The sequence below is a fragment of the Myotis nattereri genome (assembly GCF_964212035.1).
Source record: "Myotis nattereri genome assembly, chromosome: 17".
Taxonomy (NCBI): Eukaryota; Metazoa; Chordata; class Mammalia; order Chiroptera; family Vespertilionidae; genus Myotis; species Myotis nattereri.
In genome coordinates, this window is record NC_138092.1 from 7,457,281 (window position 1) to 7,470,614 (window position 13,334).

At 43.2% G+C, this 13,334-nt stretch overlaps 1 protein-coding gene across 3 annotated transcripts in view; it reads right to left on the minus strand.

Moving 5' to 3' along the window:
- Positions 1-10,491: 10,491 nt before the first annotated feature.
- RUNX1T1 (RUNX1 partner transcriptional co-repressor 1) overlaps positions 10,492-13,334 on the minus strand; it is a 144,757-nt gene continuing 141,914 nt past the window's right edge. For all 3 annotated transcript variants that reach the window (XM_081110883.1, XM_081110884.1, XM_081110882.1), the window contains exon 11: positions 10,492-12,408. In XM_081110883.1, the coding sequence (XP_080967009.1) occupies positions 12,133-12,408 (276 nt within the window). In that variant the 3' untranslated portion in view covers positions 10,492-12,132. The remainder of the gene's footprint in view (positions 12,409-13,334) is intronic.

The window sequence follows — 13,334 nt, forward strand, 5'->3', positions numbered from 1 at the left end:
TTATACTTAGGTTTAGAAAATGCAATAACGATGATAACAGCTGTCTAACGCTGTGCCAGGCATTCTACCTAGTACTGTGTGTGCATTATTTCATTGAATTCCTACAACAATCATGAGGAGGCCAATTCATTGTTCAAATTCTACAGATGAGAAAACTGAGAGTAGGAAGGTCCCAGGTCAGGGCTGGTAAACTGTTCATCAGTACTTCAGCTGGGCCCGAAGCTGGGCTGTGAAGAACCATTCACACAACCTCTAAGTCAGGTGGAACTCCCTACCTGAGTTATTCAAAGACTCCTTACCGCCTTGTCTATCCTGTAACTGTGAGTCCAAGGAGCTCCAGAGCTGGTGCAGCCCAGGGAATAGATATGTGGATAACTGAATTTTTTCCCATGCGCTCCTTCCCCATTGCCAGGTGTGTTCCTGTTGGAGCACAGGTCCTCAGGCGCCGGGCATTAGACAGAGAAGACACGAGAAATCACAGGCATATACAGGAGAGACTATTGCAGGCCAAGTAGCCATTGCTACTCTAGGGGCCATCAGACAAAGTCGCTCTTCAAACTACAAAAGCAGCTGCACAAAGCAGCCCAGCCACCTGGCTGGTCAGTGGCAACTGATATCCACGCTCAAACAGGAGAGGCCTCACGCTAACCCGTGATGCTCGTGCTACATTAACATAAGCCGGTTATATCCTCGCCCGCACGCATGTGTATGGCAACTTGGCCTTGGTCATCCGGCGTACTCTGGTTAGGGATCCCACAGCCCTCGAGGCCATACTGTTTAGAGGTGAGCTTTCCTTCTTGATGCCAGAAAAGGAGAAAAACCTGCTAATTTGCCTTAGATCTCCTGGTGCTAAGTTCTGGGGAACAAGGTGGAGCTATAAGGTTACTCAGAGAAAGTCACCACTAAGGAGACATATGTACTATTATTTGTAATACTTTAAACAATAAAATAAAATTTTTAAAAAAGAAAGTCACCCCTGTGAAAACTGCTCCTTTAAGTTTTTAGGCCACTGTGGATTTTATTGATGTAATGCCTTTGGAAGGCATTCAGTTGAAGAGAGGAAGTATGCTATACAGAAATAAGCTTCAAAACCAGTTCTGAGACAATAGGAGGCTTTTTTGTTCATTAGCTGTATAATAAAGAGAAAGAATTTAACTTCTTTGGATCTTGTTTATAATGTGGGCATAATGTAATAATTCACTTACTGTAAGACACACCTTCTTTTGCCTTTTAACATCTCTGAAATGGAGGTGTCTTACAACCGATAGCATCTTCCAATCTCTGCTTGCCAGGTGGCAGTGGTGAGGGATGTGTTGTTACCTGTGTATGTGCAAACAAAAGTCACAGAATGGGTGGCAATGGAGACAACAGAGCATTCAGTGAATCTCGAGGCTCTATACTAGGAGTACGGGGAGGATAAAAGATAGGGGTACTTGTAATGTGTTTATAAATACAAAGCATACACATAAAATGTTAACTCTGAGTTTGTTTTCAGTTTATACTATCTCCTTCCAAAACTTCCTTGGGGCAAACTAAGTTTAAATATCTTGTCCAATGCCGAAACCGGTTTGGCTCAGTGGATAGAGCGTCGGCCTGCGGACTGAAAGGTCCCAGGTTCGATTCTGGTCAAGGGCATGTACCCTGGTTGCAGGCACATCCCCAGTAGGAGATGTGCAGGAGGCAGCTAATCGATGTTTCTCTCTCATCGATCTTTCTAACTCTCTCTCTCCCTTCCTCTCTGTAAAAAACCAATAAAATATATTTTAAAAAAAAAATCTTGTCCAAGGTGGTTCAGTTAGGCAGACTTGGTAAATGGACCTATTCCCAGCCTATGCTGTTCTTAACCACTCAAACTCAACTTTCCAACTGCCCGTGGGTGAGAGCAGCAGCACAGGCTATGGTGCGAAGAGTTTAGAAAAGGTGCGATTCTGTTTGTGCTATAGAAGAGAATAAAGTGGGGTTGGAGAGCCAGCGGGGACTTTTTCCACCAGAAAGGAGCATCAAGAGCACTCGAGGGAAGAGGGTGTGGGCAAAGGCACAGAGGCAGGAAGAAGATAGCAAATTTATCCGTAAATAAATGTGTGTGTTTGGTAAGGAGAGTAGTGGTATCTAGAGGTGGGAAGAAGGAAAATGAATTATGAAAGGCCTTGAATCTAGGCCACGGTGGTCAGCCTTAATTCTGAAAACTGAGCTGCCAGTAAAGATTTCTGAATTCATCCAAGTTGAAGAGTTGCAGTTGGGGAAGATTGCTCTGTGAGGTGTATGTAGTTAGGAATGATAAAGAGCTGACCCTCGTAAATTAAATCCAAGGGGGAGGGACTGGTAAAGTCTATTTGTACGTAAGGTCTTGTTTATAATAAATGTAATAGAAAAGAGGGGCAATACATTACAGAAGCTCCAATGAATAGTGCCTTGTAGAAAGTGTTCCAGTAAGTTTGGGAACTGTAGCAGTACACAAAAGTACCTGATTATTCCAATACTACACTTTTCAGATCCTTTGGCCCTAAAGTTTAGGGGATATAAATTATATCATTACTCACGTGTTGGTCATTAAATGTTAACATTTTTTTTCCCACTTGGTGCCTATTACTGACTTCTGAAACCAGAGTTTCAATGAACATAGTTTGAGAAATGCTGAGTTACTCATTAACCCAGTTACCCCTCTTTAATTAGTAGGTTCTATTCCAGCCTTGAATGATCAACCTCAGACTCCTTATAAACATCTTTTATACTAAATTTAATATTTTTGACTCAGAAAGATAGGTGACCAAGTTACTGAAATTAACTTAGATGATAACATTGCAAGAACATTTTATGAAAGTAGGCAGCAATCACAACTGACATGAATGCATATATAACATCCGGATGTATATCATGTCCCCTCACACCCTCTTCATGGCATCTTCCTGGCCTCGTTCTTGTGTTGCTCCTCCCAAGAACATTCCCTGAAGCAAGTGCAGGGTCCCCAGTCAGTGAGTTGTGAACTGAACAGTTTTGGAAACCTGCGCAGTCTCTACTCTCTACTCCCTGATGACCAAGTGTTCTCTCCAACCCTTCAGGGAGATAGGGCGAGCTCTACAGTAAGCCCAGGATCACCATGGCTCCACCGTCATCAGTAGCTGCTACCTGTGGGTGGATATCTCGCATAGAAGGAAACAAAACTGCCTCCCGTGGCCTGTAGGGCTGCAGAAAAGCAGAAAGTGCTGCCTGTTCACCTTGACCCCAGCCCTACCATTTCCTTTCTCATGCATGCCCCATTACCATTTTCTCATGATTTTCAGCGAGTCCCCATCTAGGAGCCTTCATATATATTCCCTCAAACTGGCATGCTCTGCCCCCAAATGCTCATGTGGCTCACTCCATAACCAGGATTCTTCTTAAATATAACTTCCTTCGAGTGACCTTCCTACGCCATCCAAATTAATACAGTTCCACCCTCAAGCCCATCACTGCTATTCCTCTATCCTGCTTTATGGTGGTGTGTTGTTGTTTTTCTAGCGCTTATCAGTTACTAAATATTTATCTAATGACTTGCCTTTCTCTTCCACCAGAGTATCAGTTTCAGGAGAACGGAGATTTCTTTCATTCACAAATGTGTCCTTAGAGATTTTGATTCCGCAGGTCAGCAGCGGGTCCCAGAAATCGACTTCTAATTGGCAGCCCAGGTTGCGTTGAAACAACTAAGTAGAACAGTATTGGGAGGCACTAATTGACATCCAATTTCCCCTAATTCGAACTTGGTGGTTGTTATTGGAGGTTTACTTTGTGGTTGTCGTCCCATCTGTTTTGTTGGTTTTTAAGAAAAGAAAAATGCCACCCCTTCCATAAAACCTATGACTCAATGTTACATGATCTGCCAGGACTCATTTAAATAGTGACAATGATATCTGCGAAGGGAAATAGAAAGCCAGAACCGCCTGGAGAGATGGGGCAATCTCCAGGTAATTGAGAAATGACTCTATGCTGAAGAAAGTAGAGGCTGCTAACTTGCTGGACCCCCGTCAGTGAAGCCTGGTCATGGCTATCTTTGCTCATTTTCAGCTCCTGTCACATAACATTTATGTGACACGTTCCCTGCTATTGTCCTACCCCCAGTGTCTATGTTACTATCATCCACTCCTCCCACGTGGCTCGGTGGGTTACGCTGACATGCCTGAGGGAAGTGGAATGGGATTTTCAATCATAATATCAACTGGTTATGTTTGTTTTTTTCTGGGAAAGGACTAGCCCTGGATGGAGACTCTGTCTCCTGGATCTTAGTTAATCTCTGTGGGAGCAACTCAGGGGCAGCAAATGCTGGCAGACTCACCGAGGGACGTGCTGCCTAGACTCTGCTTTTGGAGAGAAAAGGGTGAGCAGATTCCTGCTCTCAGCCTCTAGGATAAGCTTCACGGAAGGGCCTTCATGGGATTTCAGGAAGGAGGCAGGTATGATTTGATAAAGTACTAAGATCAAAGAAGGGAAATAGCCGGCCTGTGTGGCTCAGTGGTTGAACATCGACCTATGAACCAGGGGGTCACGGTTTGATTCCCTGTCAAGGCACATGCCCGGGTTGTGAGCTCGATCCCCAGTGTGGGGCGTGCAAAAGGCAGCCCATCAATGATTCTCTCACATCATTGATGTTTCTATCTCTCTCTCCCTTTCTAAAATCAATTATATATATCTATATCTATCTATCTATCTATCTATCTATTATCTATCTATCTATCTATCTATCTATCTATCTATCTATCTACCTATCTATCTATTTTATAAAGAAGGGCAATAGTTCTAAATATAAAGAGGTCTGTTGTTAGTAGGTGTAGGAGGAAATGCGAGAGATAAAGAGAACAAAAACTCAAGGTGAGCTAAGCAGTCAGAAAAGGGAGCAGAGATGGGAATCCAGAACCTAGAAGAGTCCTACATGCTCGTCCGTGAGACCGTGAGTCCCACGACATCAGTTGTCCCTGTAGCCAGTGGTCGGCAAACTCATTAGTCAACAGAGCCAAATATCAACAGTACAACGATTGAAATTTCTTTTGAGAGCCAAATTTTTTAAACTTAAACTATATAGGTAGGTACATTGTTATTAACTTAATTAGGGTACTCCTAAGGCTTAGGAAGAGCCACACTCGAGGGGCCAAAGAGCCACATGTGGCTCGCGAGCCGCAGTTTGCCAACCACTGCTGTAGGCTGTTAGATGCCTGCAACCCCGAAGGGTTTTCTAATGTTCTGCTTGTGGAAACTACGTGCGTGCATAAATGAACAGAGAACTGTAATCATGAACTGTGTGTTTGTCGCCAATAACCACAGTGACCCCGTCAAATGGTGAATTGAACAGTTCCCCCCCCTTCGGCATTCGTACCCTCTGATGCTGGTAAACAGTGGCCCTGCTGCCTCCTCATCACCCTCTGATCAAGCTGCACGGGATTTAATCTTCCGCCTTCAAGACACTGCTCCAGCCGGTTAAACCAGTCCCCTTGCTTTCCGTACCCCCAGCCAATTTGTTCATTTCTGGAAAAGCTGGCACCGCATTCTTCTAGCTGCAGACTCAAGGCTGTGTTTACAGGAAATATTTACTGAGTGCTGACTGGGTGCTTGGCCCGCGTTAGGCCCAGGAAAGGGCTCCCGTTGCCACTGATTTTGTGCAGGTACAGCCATGGCTTCCAGGTGGCCAGGTTCTCCCCCAGTTTCAGATTCTCACGGTGTAACTGATCTCTTTCTTGACAGTGGAAAACAGAACTCCAACACAAGAACATTAGCCTTAAGAACCAAAAGTAGATATTCCTTCTCTTACCCATCAGAAGTTTTCTCTCCAAATACATTTTTTTCTTTTTGTAATCCTCACCCTAGGATATTTTCCCACTGACTTGTAGGGAGAGTGGAAGAGAGAGGGAAGGACAGAGAGAAATACCGATGTGAGAGAAACACATCAATTGGTTGCCTCCTGCACTTGCCCCAACCAGGGCCTGCAACCCAGGTACGTGCCCTTGGTCGGAATCGAACCCGGTACTCTTCAGTCCTCAGGCCAACGTTCTACCCACTGAACCAAACTGGGTAGGGCCCCAAATAATTTTTATTAGAATAAAATCAACAATGATATTATCTTCATCTTAAGGAGTTCTCACAGGCTTCCTGTATATAATCTTGAAGTGTTTTCAACAAATGTTCTATGATGCTGAACATTCCAGAAGCAAATCCCCAAATTACGTTGGCCCTCCAGCCCTGCTTATATGGAGAAGTGGCCTGGGAAAGAAAACATTTTCTGTACTAATTTGTCTGACTCAGTTTCCCCAGTATGACTGAGAATAGACTGCACAGGGACAGGTTTGAGCAAATACAACTTTATTTATTCACCTTGGAGTACGGGTATCAACACCCATGCAGAAAGCACCCCTTTGTTCATTCCCTCCCCACCCATTTCAGAAAAATAGCTCTACGTTCTTTCACAGTAACCAAACATCATTAACACAGCTAAAAAATGGTGTCCACTACCATTTGGATTTTGCTCCTATTTTTCATGTAATCTACAAAGCATTTCCTATTTGTCCAACATATCCACTTGTATGAAAACATCTCAGAGGTGATGTGTTCAACAACTACTTAGAAGGGAACTGTTTCATTGGGTCTCATTTCTTTCTTATCTGCTAGTTTCTGGCCCATTTTATTCTGAAGAGAAAAAAAGATATATTAACACATTAAAGCAGTGGTTCTCAACCTTCCTAATGCCGTGACCCTTTAATACAGTTCCTCATGTTGTGGTGACCCCAACCATAAAATTATTTTCATTGCTACTGAACTGTAATTTTGCTACAGTTATGAATCGTAATGTAAATATCTGATATGCAGGATATATTTTCATTGTTACAAATTGAACATAATTAAAGCATAGTGATTAATCACGAAACAATATGTAATTATATATGTGTTTTCCGATGGTCTTAGGCGACCCCCGTGAAAGGGCTGTTTGACCCCCAAAGGGGTCGCGACCCACAGGTTGAGAACCGCTGCATTAAAGGCTAAGCAACTTAGGTCCGGATGGCCTGTGTTTATGGAAAATAAATCATTAACTACTGCATTAAGTATCCAATCCTAACTATCACAATGGTGGGGGCGGGGGCGCGGAGAGGCAGGGATAGGGAGATGTCCATTATTAATTTAAAATTTAGTTTTGTATATTTTTCCTTGTGTGTGTTGCCAAGTTCCTGGAGTAAGAAATGTGAGAAAAGCCCCATTTCCCAGGACAAGTTAGGGAACCAGGCCTTGGGACAGGTACTTGCTGAAGCAGCGGAATTGATGGTCTCGGGAGAGCCTCCCCCATAACCCGCACCCACCATCATGCCTTCTCTACACACAGGTGTTTGCATGTTCTGTCCTCTTGTTCTTTGCAACCACCTTTTTGGTCCATAAAGTTGGGAACATTCGGGAGGAAGAGGTATTTCCGCTAGAATGCAATACATAATTAAAAAAAAAAAAAAAAAGCACCAAGAGAAACAACACCAAGAAACAAAATCTTGTGTCATGAAAATTACACATAAAAATTAACAGGAGCAGAGAGGTTGGGGCTTCAAACTCCAACCAACTTTATAACTACAGCGTGAAAAAAATATGTGGATGTTTAACGATGTACGAACACAAGAGTGAAGTCCGGCCGGCGTGGCTCTGTGGTTGAGCATCGACTTACAAACCAGGAGGCCATCGGTTCGATTCCTTGTCAGGGCACATGCCCAGGTGGCGGGCTTGATCTCCAGTCGGCGGGCTTGATCTCCAGTTGGGGGCATGCAGGAGGCAGCCCATCAATGATTCTCTCTCATCACTGATGTTTCTCTCCACCCCCACCCCTCTCTGAAATCAATACAAATAAAAAATAAAAAATAATAAAAACAAGAAGAGTGCAAATGCTGGCGAATTTAACTCGAGAAGCATGGTGGACAAGGCAGCTGGAAGGCAGCTCTGCACCAGGGGGCCTGCCAGTCAGGAGGGTCTGGGGGAGCTGAGCAACCCTACAGCCAGAGCCTATAAGGTCAGCACGACCCCCTCTGGAAAGGTGTAGACTCATTTCTCATTTGCAGTTCAACTAAGCAAACCAAGCTCTTCTTCCCTCTGACAGCAGATTCCCCTCACACTCTTCCAGCTCCTCTCGCCTGGGTAGCATCACCCCGGAACTAACCTGACGTGTGCAGCATCCTGACATCCTCCTCTACGCACCCATCATGGTGAGCCACGTTCTGTGGTCGCCGAGGACGCTCCACAGACGTGCTTCAGCGCCCCCGAGGCTGGGCTCCCGGGCCAGGGCCACTGGCTGAACAGCCATGGCACACACAAGGTAAGGGAGGCAGAGAATACAGGGTTTTTTTTAAAACTTTATTACACAGTAAAGAATACAACAATACCTGAATCATACTTTAAAGATTCACAGGTTGACAGACCATACATTACAGTCCAACTAAGGAGAAAAGGATAAACAAGAAACCACAGTTCAGACATAGTAGACTTAAAAGCTCAAGAGTATGCTGACAAAAGCATGATGCCTAGACCCCACCCCCCAGTGTCAGTCTACCATTCACTTGTGGTACATGTCTGAATTAAGTATTGCACAACAACTTTAATTTTTTCACAAGAATGTCGCAGAACCCAAAATAATATTTTAAAAAAAAGTTACTTCAAATCTGCATTTCAACAGTCTCCAATTTTTTTCTTCTTCTGTCCCTTGAGGAATTCGGACAACACGGAGTCACTTTCTTTCCCTAAGTATTTCAGACATAGGCATGCTTTGCATAAGTAAACCAGCCTTGAAATTTTTAAATCCCCAAGACATGCACCTACACGTTTAAAAAAAAAAAAAGTTAGGAAAAAAAGAAATTTAAAAGACAGGTCGCCCTGTCACACACAGTCTCATGACAGAGAAAAAGAAAAAAAAAAAAAAGAGTCAGAGACAGAAATAAGAGATAGAGGACGCCCTATTTCTATCTGCGACCACCATTCAATTCTATCCAAGGAAGATAACTTTTTAAAAATGTGTTATACCTACAAATTATACTCTCACGTGGCCTGTACATACGTGACAAGCAGGAAAGGAAAGTAAGGAAAGTTTTTTTCTTTTCTTTCTCTTTTTTAGGTTTATGAGGTCTGCATTGTTACCAAGGAGTGATATGGTTTGCAGCTGTATGAGCTTAACTTTTGGTATCCTGGTTCTTTTGTGCCCATTTGGTTTGTCTAGTCGACCAGTTTTTTGTTAGCTACTGGTGCAATATACATGCTGTCAAGAGGTAGAGTGAAACTTTTTGCCACTGAGGAGAATGTAGCAAAACAGGAAGAGGAAGAGGAGGAGGAGGAGGAAGAGGGAGAGAAGGAGGAGGAGTCAGAGATAGAGCTCAGAGTTAGGGATTTTTTTTTTTCTTATTTGTTTTCACTCAGGGTGCCCTGAATTAAAAGTGATGAGACGTACTGTTACTAATCCTTATTTTACACACGAGTGTTAAGATAACAGTGCTGTTTCACATACATCACAGCTTCTAGAGATAATGACCTGTGGGTATGACATACCTCATTTTTTTTTTTTGGAGGGGGGGGGGATTATTTAACCCTTCGTAGCCTAGAACTTATAATAGCTCTGTAAGAAAGGACCGTCCAGTGTCATAAGCAGACTAGAAAGCAGAGTGAGGTCAAAGGATTCTGGGAGCACCATGATAAAAGATCACCCATTCAGAGCCTGGTTATGTGCTTTCTTTCCCTTTAAGCAGGTGTGCTGGCAGATGGACTTCCGACATGCAGATAGATGTATATATTTGCTCATCAGAACTTTCTACACTAAAAAAGCCATTAAAAACAAACAAACAAACAAACAAACACAAAAACAACATAACGGCACCCGAACAAAAGTAAAGCCAACTTGAATAGGAAAATACTGGGGGTGGGGGGGATGCTAAAAAAAAGTTTAGGTTTAGAGGACGTAAAGCAAACAGATTTAGGATTGCCTCTATGCAGATACTGAAAAGCCGTTTAAAATGGAATCCAAGGGCTACATTAAAAACAAAACACACACACACACACACACACACACACACACACACACACACAAAAGAAACCCTAATGGATCACTTTAGATTTTTAAGTCAATGCCTGGTGTGCGTATGTGCGTGGAGAAGGGTCTTCCCAGCCTCGAAAACTTTGGTTGTTTACACAGCCTGCAGCACTGCTCCCCCTGAAGCACACGACCATATCCTGGGCTACTGGTTTCAAAACTAACAAGTAGTTCTGGTCTGGACCCTGGACAAGGAAGGGTTCATGGATTCACACGAGACCTTGCTGAACACAGTTAACCTGCTGAGCATTTGGAAAGTAGTCCTGGTGCTTTTCAAGATGCGGCTTTTGGTCCATCAGATCAGTCTTTGGCGGACTTCCCTTTTGTAAGAAAACTGTAACCTGGCATTCAGCACTTAAAGCTGTCAGTCTACACCTCAGCATTTGGACTCTAATGAGTTAACATTTTATTTTATTTTTTTTGTAAAATTAGAAATACTTAAACAACCTTACAGCAATATACATGCACTGTCTTTTTTTTTTAAAGTAGATTATCTTGTTATTTTTTTTTTTAAAAAAAGTCCCAATAATGATTTTTCAACCAAAAAAAAAAAAAAAAAAGGAAAAAATCCACTACTACTCTATGCTACAGCTAAACTTGGTGAAATGGCTCTAGCATATTCGAAGTTTGCTTAAAAAAAAAAAAAAGCATGCCTAGGGAGTCATGTGACAGTGCAAAATACATTTATGTACATCCCCTCTTACAAAAACACCAAGGTTAGCATTCCATGAACATGCTGGTTTTCAGGAAAAAAAATCCTAGAAGAGAGTGAAATAGCAGCTCCGAAAGATTTTTTTTCTTTGCTTTTTTCTTTTCTTGAGGACAACCAAAAAAAGTCTTTTTCCCCCCCGAACTACTAGAGAAATATCACTAATACATATAGATATAAAAGCAGCATAGAAAGATACAGGTTTCTCATCAACTAGGAATAAAGAGACTAATGCGGGCGTATGGTTAAACTACAATGCATCTTCACATTTGTCCAACACATTTACAAGAAAAACACCATTGGAAACCTCACAGGACAGAAGTGTTTTCACACGAAGAGAACTACTCGTCTTTAATTAAAAAATCTAAACAGGGCAGGGTTGAAAATTTGGAAAGGGGCTGGAGCTGGAGCCACCATTTTTTTAAAAAGTATTTTTCAATATAAAAATGAATGAGCTGGAATAGACCCAATGTCTTATTCTGTGGAGTCTTGAAAAAGTGAATAAACGTGGAATGGGTTAGTTAGGGCAGCCGGCTGATGTCAGAGCTGCCAGAATGCTAATTAACTGCAGGCTGAATCTCTTAACCTATGTGTGTGTGTGTGTGTGTGTGTGTGTGTGTAAAGGAGCTTTTTGTATTAGGGCTTTTTTTTTTTTTTTCTCTTGCTGCTGTATCCATACATCTCACTGCAAATCATCTTTCATTTTTCATTCTGTTGACCTGGATATTATTTCTTTTCAGAAACTGGGGGGTGGGGGGAAAAACGAACATCTGTTTCTCCTTCCAATATGCTGCACATATGTGTGTTTTGTAGCGGGTCTTCAGAGTTCAGTTAGCAACCCATGGACGCCATTCATCTTCTTGTTAAAACGTCTACCACTGTAGCCAATGCTCATGCCCTGGAGGGTTTTCCTCTTTTTTTTTTTTCCTTTTTTCCCCCCCCCATTATTATATATCAGGAACACTGTGTCTTAATCTTAGCATTTTGCTTTCAACAGCAATTAGCAATCTCTTGGTTTGCTGTTTGGTAAAGCATCGGTTAATGAGGTCATCTAGTTTAAAATCCCAGCTACTGGCGAATAACAGGGAGGAGGTCAAATCTATCATTTCATGTTATATTCTCTGCTCTCTTTTCAGTTCTCTAAGGAGGAGATTATCTTTGTTATCCACAGTAAGTCCTTACGACCCGTGACTGGCCCTCTGCCTTCCTACCGGGTAGGTTCTCTCTTGCTCAAGGACTGCAATAGGAAAGTTCATCTACACACAAACAAACAAACAAAAAGAACTTCGAGCATCTGAGGATGAAGAATTGGTTTCGTGTTGGTTGTGTTGTGTTTCCTTGGACAGTTCGGAGTTCACATCTAGCGAGGGGTTGTCTCTATGGTGGACGGGGTCCCCGGGGTGGTTGACCTCGGGGTGGCTGCTGGTGGGGTGTCCATCGGGCTCCCGGCCCCGCTGCTGGGCGTGACCGAGGAGCTGACGGCGGGCGTGTCCCCCTGCGGCTGGGCCTGCAGGGTCTGTCCACAGATGTGGTGGTGCTTTTCCCAGTCTTTGTGCTGGCAAAACGAGCCGCAGTATCGAGCCGTGTTGCAGCCGCTGCAGGTCTCACTCGCTTTACGGCCACAGTTCCAGCAACTCTAAGGGAGAAGGCAAAACAAAGCAAAATCCCAAATGAATCCACTGTCCAAACCAAAGTCTGGGGGACTGTGCTGGGCAGCACTACCCTCTTTTCTTTTTTTAAAATACATTTTTATTGGTTTCGGAGAGGAAGAGAGAGGGAGAGAGAGAAACATCAATGATGAGAGAATCACTGACTGGCTGCCTCCTGCACGCCCCCTACTGGGGATCAAGCCTAAAACCCAGGCATGTGCCCTTGACCGGAATCGAACCCGAGCCGACATTCTATCCACTGAGCAAAACCAGCTAGGGCCTGGCGTCTTATTTTCAAGAACTCTGTGGTAAGAATGAAAACTCCAGGCGTATGTGTGTATACACACTAAACACACAGAGATGCAGGTTTTGGTGTGATGGCTGCCCAAACTTCTCTGCCAACCACTCTTGTGACATCTCACACACTGGCTGGAGCTGCTTTCTGCTTTAACTGTAAAGTCCCTTCCTTTTAGGTTTGCTGTATCTACCGCATTTTCCCAACTAATACCAGTACCGCCATGGTCGCACACAAATATATCGTTCTTGGCAGAGGCATCTTCCTTCCAGATAGAACAGAAATTACAAAGGGCCAACAAGAACCCTATATGAGACTCAAAGAAATGTAACGAAGATAGAGTATTCTATTCCCGGCTCTATCAGACGAGAGACTGAGATAAGGCCCTCTAACCTCTCCGTGCATTTAGTTGTCCCCACTGCACCCAGTCAGTCAGTGTACCTGATAAGCAAACTCAAACAGTTTGGTTTGCTTGTTCTCTAAGCGCCCAGAACAGTGCCTGATATATATAGCAGGTGCCCAATAAATATTTGAATGAATCTGAGTATACTTCACTTAACTTTGAAAAACCAGAGATACTAAAACTTCATAAATAATAAGGCATTTTATTTACACACA